We start from the raw sequence: 13,917 nt of genomic DNA, 5'->3' as shown, positions 1-13,917 counted from the left end.
CTCACATTTTGGGTAAATTTATTTTCGAAACTTTCATTTCAGTACCTAAGATGTAAAGTTGTAAATATGTAAGATCCGGATAACCGGTTGAAACATTAACCGATTACCATATGGCATATGTGATTCGACCGTTTTCTTGTATTATTTGATTAGTGCTTCGACTCTATTTCCTATTCAGACAGCTCATTGAAAACACTGTCAAACAATTGTTTTTTTATGTTACATTAATTCATACAAAGTATTTATTTTGCACAAGATTATTATGGACCGAGCCTTATAGACCGGACCTTGAGAACAGAACATCGGGCTTAATCAACCAGACCTAGAAGGCTAGAACGGGTCATGTGATCGGGTTTGACCACTAATTAGAGGACCGAACCAAGACCATTGGGTTCAACCAGTCATAAGAGGTTAGGAGCACCGACATAGGGTGGGGCCATGGACGCTACGAAGGTTTGTGTTGTAAAATTATCTGAAACACTTGTTGTAAATTCAAAAGAGGGATGATGAGATGAAGAAAGATGATCAAATGAACGAAATATTGAACTTGAAAAATATGTCATGTATCTTAATTGGTCAAAAAGTTATATGAATCAAAGTATATCGTCCTGAGACTCTTAAGAGTTTTGATCCTACAAGTATAAGCAGCTTGATTGATCTGTCTATGTAATATGTATGTTCATGAATCATGATGTAAGAAAAAATTGGGAAGTTGAACTTCTACGTACGTGATCCGTGGTGAATCGAGCTCATCTGCATAACGAATGCATGATCGATCGGCTGTTTAAGTTCAGATTCATCGTGCAATTCATCTCAATTGTTTTCCTCCTATCGACAATCGTCATAACGTGAACTCTACCTGTCATCTTCGCGTAGCTTCTAATCTCGATCAGTTCGTTAGTATCAGTACCGCCGTTGCTAAAATTCAGATTCTCCCATCTTAATTGCATCGCAACATCAATCGATTTGGTTTCTCTAGCTCCAACACGGCCGCCGGAAATCTCACCTCCTCCAATTGTAGAGTTTCCGTACAAAACAACAGCGTCGCAGTTCTCAAACACGTACCGGCCGAAGTTTTCGTTGTCGACGGTCACCTTCGCCGACATCGTGATGTTCAGAGATGTCGAATTCTGATCGTATTGGAAATTTTGAATTGACGGAGAGCTTAACCGGAGCTTAGGATTATTTACGCGTAGAAATACTGAAGCAATCATAAGGAAGACTGTGCCAAGGAAGACGACGGCGGCGAGTACGTAAACGAGAAGCTTACTGCTTTCCTGATGCTTCTGTTTGGTGAATTTTCCGGTGGATGTAAACGGTGGTTCGTCGCTCCTTATACCGGCCGGCCTGAACGGCGACATCTGGCTCTCTGGATCCGCCATGTGTCTTGATGTGTGATTAAAACTGTTCGATATTTGCTACGAGGCATGTGTCTATAAATACAGAGAGGGGGAGAGAGGGGGAGAGGGAGATGAGAGTAAAGTTTCATATCAGCCCTTATGTTTCAAGAAAACACACTTATCGATAAAATTCAACATTATCATTTACTTACCGGGTAAGATTTTAGTCATAAAAACACAATTTACCTGGTAAACGATAATCGTGGTAAGAGTCATTGTCCTCACTTACTGGGTAAAACTCTCGGTCTTTGGCTCGCTCTTACCGAATAAGATTCTTGGTCTTTGTCATATTCATCCGATAAGGTAATTTAATTTGGTAAGTACTTATCCATATAAGAATTTGATAAACAACCCCTAAATCAAACAAATTCATAGAAGGTGATTATTATTTCATCTTTCTAAATAATATACCATATGTTTGAATCAATTCGTTTTTGTAAAACAATTTAAAATCAACCAATTTTTATAAAGCTTTTTCGAAAGGGAACTATTTTTGAAAAAAAAAAAACTTGTTTTTTATAATAATGTAATTATTTCATATACATCATTAATATTTATACCATTATTGAAAAACTTTGGGGTTATATTTAACTATTACATAAACTATAAGGGGTGTAAGTGTTATATCCCAATCTCATTTCTTTGCGTGGATAAAGTCGTCCTCGTCGATTTGTCCGACGCATGTTAGATGGTCAACGCCGAAATTGACCACGTCCAAACTTTATTTCGATAACCATCTCTACTCTCTAGAGTTATCCTAAAAAGAGTAAATTACAAATTTAGTCCCTGTGGTTATATGAAAATTATGGATCAGGTCCCTCAAACAAAATAATTACATGTATCTTCATTGTGGTTTCAGTTTTTGTTATGGAATAGGTCCGTGCTTTTAACTTCATTAACTTTACTTATGTTCAATCAGGGATATTTTTGTCTTTTACCCATTAATTACATTTTCTTTTAAAAAATAGAAAGAGTAAATTACAGATTGGTCCATGTGGTTATATTAGAATTTTGGATTGGATCCCCTAAACAAACTAATTACAAATTTGGTCATTGTGGTTTTGATTTCGTTGCAGATTGGGTCCCTCCTTCAAACTAAGTTAGTTTGGAGCCATTAGACCCCTAGTGTGCTCTCCTATCTGAGGGGTATATTTGTCATTTTAAAAACACTGAATATTTTAATAATAAAAAAACTTTCCCTCTGAAGTGATATCAAAGAGCCCAAATCGAAAATCCATTTTGTATGCTTCCTGGTCACGTTATTCAAATCATGGAAAAACCCTTCATCTTCTTCTTCAACCTACAACAATATTCATCATTTCGATCCTCTAATGTTCATCTAAAACCTAACAAAAATGGTGCACACATCGTGGCTGATTCAAAGCAACTTCATAGAGGTTTACACAGTTGGTGGTGAATCTAATGAGTTGGTTGATGGTTTTGATCTATTTGATGACTCTGAAGATAAGAATGTAGTAATGGACTACATACTAGAGATGTGTATGGAACTGAAGTTACTGTTATGGTATGTGGTTTTTGCATAGATTATGGTATATATGCTTCTGGTTTTTGCATATGTTATGGCATATGAAATTGGGTTGAGTTCACGTGAGACCAACCTATTTTCGTGAGAACCTATAGACCACAAAATAACACTTGAAACTTCACAGTAAAATATTGTGAAGGTAAAAAAACTCGAACCTTCACAACAAAGACATTGTAAAGGTAAACATTGTGAATGTTTTTTGCTGGGAAGGAGTGTTATTTAGATGGTCTCACGGGTCTCACAAAAACAGTCTGACTTCACGTGACCCTAAGAGCATTTGCAATAGTCAAATAGTAAAAAACGTCTTGATCCCACCATAATCAGTCTTTTCTTTTATTTCCCTCTCACATCAGTGTCTTCAAAAGCTTGAGGAACCTCAAATGATTGATATAAAAAGTCATCATTTTGGACGTTGCTATTGAAATAACCCTTCTAGCTATATTTTATGTTACTCCACCCATTTCATAAAGGACTCGGCCTGGATTTAAAAAAATAAAATAATATAAATTTCGTTTGTACCCATATCTTAAATATTTTAAAAACTTTTTTTTAATGATTTTGAAGAAGAAAAATAGCAACCTCAATGATGGTGTCTGATTTGTTTGAGCTTGGGCTCCAAATGTCAAAAGTGTCTGGAGATCTCATGTTCAAATTCAGGTAGGAATAAAAAATTCTTTTATGGACACGAAGGGTCAAATACAGTGACTATGGACTACCTGCAAAACAAATGATCGTCCTATGATTAGTGAATTTATATAAGAAGTTGAATATCCAAATTAATAAAAAAGAAAAATAGGAATGCTCTAACTTGTTGTGGAGCATTTTGGTGAGACCTCACTTTAAATTATTTGAATAAAAAATATTTTTCTAATGAATTAAAATAATTTATCGTATTTTTTACGTGTATCATTTTCCTTTGTTGGTAAGAAAAGGCAGCGGAAGTGACATAATCGAAATCCATTTTAAAGTAAATTACATATTTAGTCCTTGAAGTTTGGTGTTTTGACAATTTCTATTTTTTTTTTGAAAACTTAATGAAACACGTCCTTATAGTTGCGTTTTTAACGAGTTCCATCCCTATGTTTTTATTTTTTAATGAGTTAGGTCTTAGTAGTTGCAGTTTTTTCAACGCGTTCGATCCAACAACCTGGGTTTCTGTGATTGCGTTAAGGATTCAACTCGTTGTAAAAATGCAATAATGGAGACACGATCAGTTGAATTCTCAAAAAAAGAAACAATGACTGTTAAAAACATATATCCAAATATATGAAACATGTAATTTACTCGAAAAATAATAAATAAAATGTAAAATTTATTTAAGTTATTTATAGAAGCTAGACTTTTGCCAAAAAGACGAATAAAACGAGACCAAGAAACTTTATTACACGGAAGTTGTTTAAACACTTTTTGCTTCCTCTTCCTTGCTTTATTTACAAAAATAGATTATAAAAAAGTGATAGACGTATCGATCGGACACAAAATAGTTTTGCCCCTTTAATCTGTTATACAACCCATTTGATCCGTTTATTTTCTAACTTATAAGTAAGGATGGTGATTTGTTCTGATTTGATGGGGAACCCGGCTCACCCGACCCAAAAGGGGACGGGGATTCCCCACTAAAACGGGTGCCGGGGATCTAGGAATGGCAACGGGCCGGGTATTGGTATCCCCGTCCTCGAAACTGATAGCTAAAACCGTCCATGTAACCGCCCCAATCCTCATCGGGTCCCCGCGGTTTCCCCGATTCCCGTTAGGGAACCTGTTAAGGGTAAAATTCATCTTTTTCACCGTTGGTTATACCCGAAACTTGAAACCGATCTGAAAAAAATACAATATGCTAATTTTCACAATTAAATACAATTTATTTAAAGATGTAAGTTTAAACGTCTCAAACATAATCGAACCAATTACAAACAATGTATTATATTACAATATAAAACTAAACAAGAATTCAAACATCATACAACTAAAATTACGATTTTAAACAAATAAACTAGATTTTTTTCGTGAGCTTTATTTGGGTTGTTGAGGTAAACTCGATAAAAATCTTTTAAATTTTAATGTTAGTATTTTCTTTTAATTATATTATATATATATATATATATATATATATACATATCGGGTTGATTGGGCTTATCATGTTGTGTTAAAACAATGTAAAATCACAAAAAAATAAAAGAAACTTTTCTTTGAAATACGACCGACCATTCAAGATAATATGCAAGTTCATCAAATAATTAGATATTACAATAAAAATGTTTAAACCAAATGATAATACATCAATCAACAACAATAGTTTTAGACGTTTCCAACCCCGATGCTTTCGCTTTCTTGACGTTGAGGTTGGTCATGTCATGATTGTCATCTACAATTCAAAGCTAAAGTTAAGGTCGGGTTCATCGGGTTATCGGGTTGGGCGGGTTTATTTTGGGCCTGACCCGATTCCAACCCAATAAGGTCGGGTTGGCTAAATTTTTTTATCGATCATGCATCGGGTTACCTCGGGTTGAGTTTTTTTTTTTTTTTTAAAATCGGGTTGGGTTGGTCGGGTTCATCGGGTTTTTGAGCACCCCTAATCGGGCCGGTGATCACCGTCCCCGTTTTCACCATCGGTTTCGGGTTTTTTTTTTTTGCCATCCCTACAGGGATCCCCGGTAGATCCAAACCGGGGTTGGGGTCGGGGCAGGGTATTGTACCCACGACCCGTCTCGTATCCAGTATATAGTTTTATTAATATAATTTATATAATACATGTATATATATTATTTATTTTCTAAAAATAGGTCTTGACCGGGGACGAAGATCAGGGCTTGATCGGGCTTTGACCATAAAATAAATCAAGGGCCAGGGCTGGGGGCTGTTACTAAAAACCAGGGCCAAGGCCGGGGATTACAAAACTCGCTCCATCCCTACCCCGTTGTCATGCCTACTTATAAGAGATGTTAGACTGCGATATTAAACAGTAATTAATGAGATTAAAAATAAAAGAACGTTTGATGCATACACTATAAGAGTCAATTCTCCTAAAAGCTCATACTTTCATTTCAGAATAGATTAGGGAAATGAAAATCCGTTCTCATTTTATTTTCCTATCATTTTCATTTTCATTTCTCAACCTAAACCAAACAACCCTTTAAAGAATGTTGTAAAAATTTACAGATCAAATAAACCGGGAAACAATAATATAATATAAATTTCCGTATCTGATTATTTGGAAATAAAACTATAATTTAAATTGAACGTTTTTAACGATACAAGTTGAAGTTGACTCATGTATTGCAGTACGTAACCTTCCTTTGAACATGTTGTGTGTGACCAGATATGCACGCTGTATTTTCTCCATTAGACTTTCGACTGTTTTGAGGTTGACCATGATTTTTCGTTTGTGTGAACTGATTTTGTTTAGAATATTGAAAATCTGAATCAAAGTATAATTATTTATAATGAAATTAGGGCGTTGAATGGTTAAGGGAGATACATGATACAAAATCACTCAGATTGTTTTAGAACCATTAAGAGACATTTTTTTTGTCAAACAAAATTTACCTCTTAATGATTCAGAGACCACTTCTTAAGGGAATTAGTAAGAAGTAAACAAACAATCCCTTAATGATATTATTAACTAAGAGAAAACAAACAGTCTTATTAAATAATAAACCATGGTCTAAGTCTAAAACTAGGTTCTCAGAGAGCCATCATGTATCAACATGTGCCGTCTATTTTAACTGATTGGCATTAAATCTGTATTATTGCCCTTTTTTGATGTGGATTCAGTACGTTCATTACCAACTCTGATTTATTGTTTGTGTATGAGTTTAATAATATATATTTGCATTGAATGAGTCACTTCTTTGACAAAGTGTCTTTAAATAAACGATCAAAATCGTTGAATTGTTTTACTCTCAACAAAAATTGATGATGTCATATAAAAACTATATAATTCGTAATCGTACACAACCTGGTCCTTGGTTTGGTTTTCTTTCCGTATTTATTATATGTCTCGTTGCATCTTATACCAAAAAAGATATGGTACAATACCAAAGGGTTCTTGACCTAACGGTAGCGTAGTCCTTAAGTCTCCTAAGAGGTCAGAGTTTCAATCATCACCAAAAGTGATGAGGGTGTGTGAGTTTATTTGTTGCATTTTCTATATACAAATATTATATACTTCAAAAAAAAAGTCAATAATAATAGCTGTAACATAATTGTGGTTCTATGTTTTTTGAGGCTCTGTTATAACTGTATCAGGACTCTATAACGATAGACGAGTCAAAAATAAAACAAAATATAAAAGTTAATACCATATATTATATTAAAAGACATACAACTTAAAACAACTACAAAAAAATAGTCTTACAGTAAAATAATAATATATAAAATTCACTTGATAAAATAATATTCTGACAGTGTAGATCACGAAATCGACAGAAAGCGTAAAATATACATAATTGAAGCTAAAACATATATAATTCGGCCCCAATAAATTTGGGTGCCCTTTTGTATATCACATTGGAAGTTTGGAACATCTCTGGGTAGGATCTTGAAAATAGCAGAAGAGCCTAACGGTTTATAAAATAATTTAAAACCCTGATAAAAAATTGTAGTCCACCGCTTAGGACTTATAAAAAAAAACTCAAAATTCTTGCTAAATACATGATGGGTTGTTAGAAAAAACCCTGCTTAGATTTTTGATGTATTTATCATACGTACACGTTCATAATCGATACCATAGAAGTTACATAAATCAAACTCACCTCCCAACGAAATTACGTCAAATTATCATAATACTCTTTACTGCCCAGTAATTTATGGTTAAAATATAAAATAAAATAAAATCTTGATGGTAAAACTAAAAAAATTCTGAATTATAAAAGGGGAGAGTTTTTCATTGACCGACTGGAAGGGAGTGCAAGAGGTGAACAGTAGGCGGTGAGATGGGTGACAGGGATGGGCAAGGGAGTTGTGGCCTTTGTGGTTGTTGTCGGTATGGGGTGGGGGAGGGTGGGTCGATAGTCGCCTTTTCGGCCTACCTTTAAATTTATGATAATTACTCAATATGTACACTCAAGAACCTTATACGGGTATATGATTTATTTATGGTAGTGTAGGGTGGTGTCTGATTGGTTTGAGCTTGACTCCAAAGGTCAAAAGTACCAGGAGATCTCATGTTCAAATCCAAGGAGGAATAAAAATCCTCTTGTGGCCACGGAGGTTTAAATGCTGTGACTCCGGGCTATCTGCAAAGTAGGTGGTCGCCATGGGATTAGTCGGCTTGTATAACGGGTTGGATATATCTAAGTTAATCAAAAAAATAAATAAACAATAGTGTAGGGGGTTATCGTGCCTTCATAGTCCATTCTATCGTTCAACTCAATGAAAAATGGCCTTAAAGCTATACCCCCTTCAATTTTATGTGTGTTCTTCCAGGTTAACAAAAAGTCGTTGTAGCCTACTAGTAGCGTCATTGCATGTGATATTACAATTTACAACTTCGAATCTCTGTAGATATTAAGGAGCTGTTTACTCAAATGCTTACCCGGTAAGTACTTACCAATAGGAGTCAACACTATAATTTATTTTTCTAAGTAAGATTGTAGTGCATCAAAACGATATAGTCTGCAACAATTTACCCGGTAAACGCTTATCCGGGTAAGAGTCGTCACTCTCACTTACTGGGTAAGATTCTCCATCATTTTACCGCTCTAACCGGGTAAGATTCTAAACCCTTACCATGTTCATCCAGTAAAAAAAAATTACCCGATAAACACTTACTGGATAAACGTTTAGTAAACGACAAACACATGTATGTCATTTTTATTAAACTGCGTTTTTGATAATTAATTTTTTATTTATCTGTAACAATTTTGGTATCCTCGTTCAAAATTTTCCTTAAACCCACCACTTCAAACAAAAAACCATCTGCGGATATATAAAGGCCCCAATTGGGACTTATGCACCCACTCAATCATTTTTCACAAGTAGATTCTTTTTTGGGTATTAAAAGTGTACATGTTAAATTACGAGGAGCACCAAATATTAGAAAATACAAGAGATATCAGTCAAAAAAACAAAAAATGTCTCTTGAAACCAATCAAATTACAGAAAAAATCATATGAAATAATTAAAGATTTGAAATCAACTAAAAATCTTAAAAAATTATTTAAAATAAAAGAATTTAATTAAAAAAACTGAATAATTTTACAAATATTTAATCCACTTTAAAGATACATCTACTTGATAAAAATTCCGAATATATCACTACAAGAAACCTTTAAGAACATACAAATGAACATGAAAACGACGAAAATTGTTTGTTGCGATATTGTCACTTGGGGAGTCGGCTAGCTTTTAATTATTACGTTATCATTATTATTAAAAGTAAACTATAAATTTGGTCCCTATAGTTTATCAAAAATAGCACTTTTCATCCCTAAAGTTTTAAAATTATAAAATTACCATCATAGTTTACAAAAATGTTCGAGTTTGATCCTTTAACAGCCGTTAAAAAATTCATTTAAATGTAGGCATTTTTTTTAAAATTTTATTTTTTAATAGATTTTTTGTTTTTACCTAATCAAAAACCATATGTACCAAAATCATGAAATCATTGTTGATAAGCATGACAACGGGGTGGAGATGGGGCGTGTTTTGTAATCTCCGGCCCCAGTTTTTAGTAATAGTCCTTGGCCCCGGTCCCTGGCCGGTACGGGGATTAACATTTCGTCCCCGATCAAACTCCGGTCAAACCCATGAATAATATCTATTAGTTTGAGTCTATTGAAGATCCCTAGCCCCGGTTTGAGTAACATCCTCCGACCAGGCTTCGTCCTAGGTTTGAGTCTACCGGAGATCCTCAACCCCGGTCCCGGAAGCCGTTTTAGCGGGGAATCCACGTCCCCGTTCGGATCGGGTGAGCCGGATTCCCTATCAGGTCGAGACAAATTACCATCCTTAATTGTTGATTGGCTAAAAGACAACAAAACACAAAAAGACGAAAATGCTTCTTATTTGACAAGATTTAAATTTGGACGTTTTTTCAAACCACAATTACCATATTGTAATTGTAAATCTATCGTAACCAACAAAATGTTTTTTTTACAAACTACAGGGACCAAACTTGTAGTTTACTTTTGTTATTATTATTATTTATTTTATTTCATTATTATTGGGTTTAATAAGCGACAAATATTTTTATTAAAAGAAAATGTCAAAATATTAAATATTAGTGGTGGCACAAAACAAACCTATTTCCCGATTAGAGATAGGGTTCGTCTCTGCTTTTTATTAGGTCTTCCCTCTACTTTTAAACCATAATCATCGTCTTTCAGCCCCCTTCGCTTCACTCCTCTCCGGCGAACCACCGTCCACCACCGTAATCTTCCATAGAGACCGACCGACCGACCTTACTTTATCTCTGCCATCGCACGGTACGTGTGCCTAAATGCGTGTCATACAAAGAAAGAATCTAAAAACACCGCAACGCACAGAGACATACATCATCGCCGTTACCGGAAAACCAGATAAGCATCGTGTTGCATGAACATACACGGTGTTTAATTGATTAATTGGTGTATAAACACATATACAAGTAGAGACAGCTAGGGTTTTGAAATTTGTAACAAAAAGACGGAGGCGAGTTGATAAGGTTTAATAAATTAGTCGGTTTAGATACACAAGAAGAGATAGTAGAGAGTCTGTTTGCGAGGTTTTGAAAAGAATGGAGGAAGCTATACTTGACGAGATTATCAGGAAGCTTTTGGATGCGAAGGGTGGTCGGGTGCCGAAGCAGGTGCAGATCACGGAGGCGGAGATTCGGCAGCTTTGTGCTGCTTCGAAGGAGGTGTTTCTTAGCCAGCCTAATTTGCTCGAACTTGAAGCTCCTATCAAGATTTGTGGTAACGAAATTACTACTACCAGAATCTATGTGCATTATATAAGTGTTATTTTGTGGATTTAGGAATTAGATGCACTGGTTATGTATTTGGTTACGTTGTTTAATTGCAGGACTTCAGAATTTGATAAAAAAAAATCTAGTGTATATGATTGGATTCTTCCTGTGCTTTCTATAGCATGAAATGGTGATTTAGAAAATGTCTTCTTTCAAAACAGGGTTGAATGCTATAATGTCTGAACATGGGCTAAAATAACTTTGTAACTTGAGTCTTTTCTTAATGGGTGCACAAGGTAATTCCTTTCATGCTGTATAATATCATGGAAACAATAATTTTTTGGTGGCTTCTAAATGCTTATTTATCTGAAAGCATATCACTATTGGCTTGCAAAATTAATTGTTCTGTTAGAATTTAAAGTCATCTTTATGCATGCTATTTTTGTCATGTAGGGGATTTGTCTACTTGTGCTATTATGCACATATAAGTTACTTTGTATGATGTCCGTTCAAAAAAAAAAGTTAACTTTGTATGATGTCCATTGTGTACTATTGCCTTGCCTCTCATCAGTGCAGAGATATAAGTTGTCATGCCACTATTGACCCCCCTGATATTTGGTCATAAGAAAGAAAACATTGTGGTATTCTTGACACATGCTAGAGGCATTAGTGAAAGCCAATCAGCAATCGTGGATCACAGATTTACTTGGGTTCTAGTTTGAAATATAGAAACCGGCTTTGATGCTTGCAGTCTCGTGCTTTAAAGGCTATCGAATTTGAAACTGAAATGTCTCAGAACTGAGTAAAGTTATTTTCCTCTAGTTTTTGAGATGGTTGAGTATGGAATGATGGTTATATATTTTAATCTTCTCGCATTCTTTATTTCTGCTTTATATAAGATTTAATGGATTTAGTAATGGTTGTCTGTTGTGTGTTCTTAGCTGCTAATTTCACTAAACAAAAGGACTGATTGTGGAGAATCTATTACCTTTTTGTATTTCAGTTCAATATGGTTCCCTATTTGAGGCCTTTATTATTACAGAAAAATAAGACAGTCATCACTAATCAATTGGAGTTTGTAACTTACAAAGAGGTTAAGGTTAATAATTTTAACAGAAAAGAAACAAGATAGCATGAATATGGGGCATGGGTCACATGAGGATGCGTAAAGAAGGGGCTCATGTAGAAACACGTTTGTGCTTCTTGTCTTTAGCAAATTTAAATACCATGCAACTGATATGTGGGCTCGTTCAATCTTAAAGATTGCCATCTTGTGTTTTCTTTAATTTTATCATCTTGTAGTTATTCAAACTCCTCCATTGCGTTGCTTTGTCAGCCTTTCCCAACAAATCAAATTGCAACTGTGTTCTTGATTTTCGTCAATCACCCTAATAATCAACAATTTCACCCGGCAACGATGAACCAATTATTCGTTGGTCACCATGACATGTGCTATTTTTATTACCAATCCTCGTGTCATCATCAGTTGTCTCGTTTTGTGGAATGTTCACGTAAATTTGAATCTCTTTCAATGACGTGGATATTATTTGTCTTCTGATAAACATAATAAAGATCACCATTGCACTGTAAGGAAAAACATATTTTCCTGCTCCATTGTACACTACCAATGCACAGCTGTTGACCAGTTGCCAATCCTCTATCTAGGTGTTGGCTTCAAGGGTGGAACTTTATGCATCTTCTACTATATGGAGAGAGGAGCAGAGAGGACTAGAGTTGACAAGGCTCAGCATCACATACACCATATACATCATCCTTGACTTGCAAAAATATTATGCTATGAGTCATGGAACTTATATATACATACATACATATATACATACATACATACATATATATATACATATACTGTTACAATTCAGAAATTAATGAAGAAAGGTAACAGATGATTAAGGGAGAAAGTCGGATGTATGGAATTGAAATGATAAGAAAAGGAAATACAAGAACAAAATATCCAGGGAGAATTCCCTCTCTCCAGCTAACGCTAGGAGCCTCTAACAAATTAGACAAATAACAGAATGCCCTCTCCTTTCCCCCATGTGCCTTTATTTAAAGATTCTATCTAACCAACCCAATTTAGCCACTTTCCTTTTCTACCCTTTTACCCCTTCTAGAATATACTTTAGTAATACTTGGTTTGGGTAGATTATGACCCATGATAACTGGATCCGTATCAATACTCCGTTCTTCAAAAGAAGTCTTGTCCTCAAGACTTGTGGTAGGAAACTGACTTTTGATCAAAATTGCATCTTCCCAAGTTGCCTCTTCCACGGTCTTATCCTTCCATTGTACCAACCACTGAGTAGTGACCCGTTGATGAAGTAAAAATTTCAAACTTTTTTGATCCGTGTATACCGTGAAACGAGTGCCTAAAAGATATGCCCGCCAATGTTGGACCGCAAGAACTAAGGCCATGATTTCTCGTTCATACGCGGATTTGGACAAGTTCCGATCAYTAAGAGCTTTGCTAAAATAAGCAATTGGTTGTTGTTTTTGCATTAAGACGGCTCCAATACCCGTACCCGAGGCATCGCATTCCACCACAAATGGCAACTGAAAATCCGGAAAGACCAAAACCGGAGCCGAGATCAAAGCCAGTTTAAGAGCTTCAAAGGCTGTCTGGGCAGCCGCCGTCCATTGAAATGAGTCTTTCTGTGTGAGGTCCGTAAGAGGTTAGGCGATGCTACCGTAATGGCGAACGAATTTACGGTAATACCCGGTGAGGCCGAGAAAACCCCTTAGGCCCTTGAGTTGTTTGGGTACCGGCCATGTAACAATCGCCTCGATTTTCTTTGGATCCATAGCCACCCCCTTGTTGCTAATAATATGCCCTAAATACTCAAGTGATTGTTGACCAAAGGAACGCTTTTTTTTATTAACCACGAAAGAGTGATCTTGTAAAATCTGGAATACGGTACAAAGATCAGTGAGATGTTGAGACCACGAGGGACTATAAACCAAGATATCGTCAAAAAAAACCACGACACAAGTACGTAACCAAGGGCGGAAAATATCGTTCATCACGGCTTGAAAAGTGGCCGGTGCGTTGGTGAGTCCAAAGGGCA

The 13,917-nt window shown here is 35.5% G+C and overlaps 2 protein-coding genes across 3 annotated transcripts in view; one reads left to right on the top strand and one right to left on the bottom strand.

The window, feature by feature from the left end:
- Positions 1-543: 543 nt before the first annotated feature.
- Positions 544-1,404, bottom strand: LOC112529718. Its single transcript, XM_025141088.1, has one exon. The coding sequence runs from the start codon at positions 1,380-1,382 to the stop codon at positions 750-752; it is 633 nt and encodes a 210-aa protein (XP_024996856.1). The 5' UTR covers positions 1,383-1,404; the 3' UTR covers positions 544-749.
- Positions 1,405-10,173: 8,769 nt separating this feature from the next.
- LOC112529163 (serine/threonine-protein phosphatase PP1) overlaps positions 10,174-13,917 on the top strand; it is an 11,284-nt gene continuing 7,540 nt past the window's right edge. The window contains exon 1 of one of the 2 annotated variants that reach the window (XM_025140267.1): positions 10,174-10,841. In XM_025140267.1, the coding sequence (XP_024996035.1) occupies positions 10,664-10,841 (178 nt within the window). In that variant the 5' untranslated portion in view covers positions 10,174-10,663. The remainder of the gene's footprint in view (positions 10,842-13,917) is intronic. The other variant, XM_025140266.1, reaches the window with a different exon arrangement.

The sequence above is a fragment of the Cynara cardunculus genome, assembly GCF_001531365.2.
Source record: "Cynara cardunculus var. scolymus isolate 2C chromosome LG 16, CcrdV1, whole genome shotgun sequence".
NCBI classification, from domain to species: domain Eukaryota; kingdom Viridiplantae; phylum Streptophyta; class Magnoliopsida; order Asterales; family Asteraceae; genus Cynara; species Cynara cardunculus.
Note: the sequence above shows the minus strand (reverse complement) of the source record. Positions and strands in the feature narration are given on the sequence as shown.

Coding starts and splice junctions, on each gene's coding strand:
- LOC112529718 (XM_025141088.1), bottom strand. CDS start 1,382: ATGGCGGATCCAGAGAGCCAGATGTCGCCGTTCAGGCCGGCCGGTATA.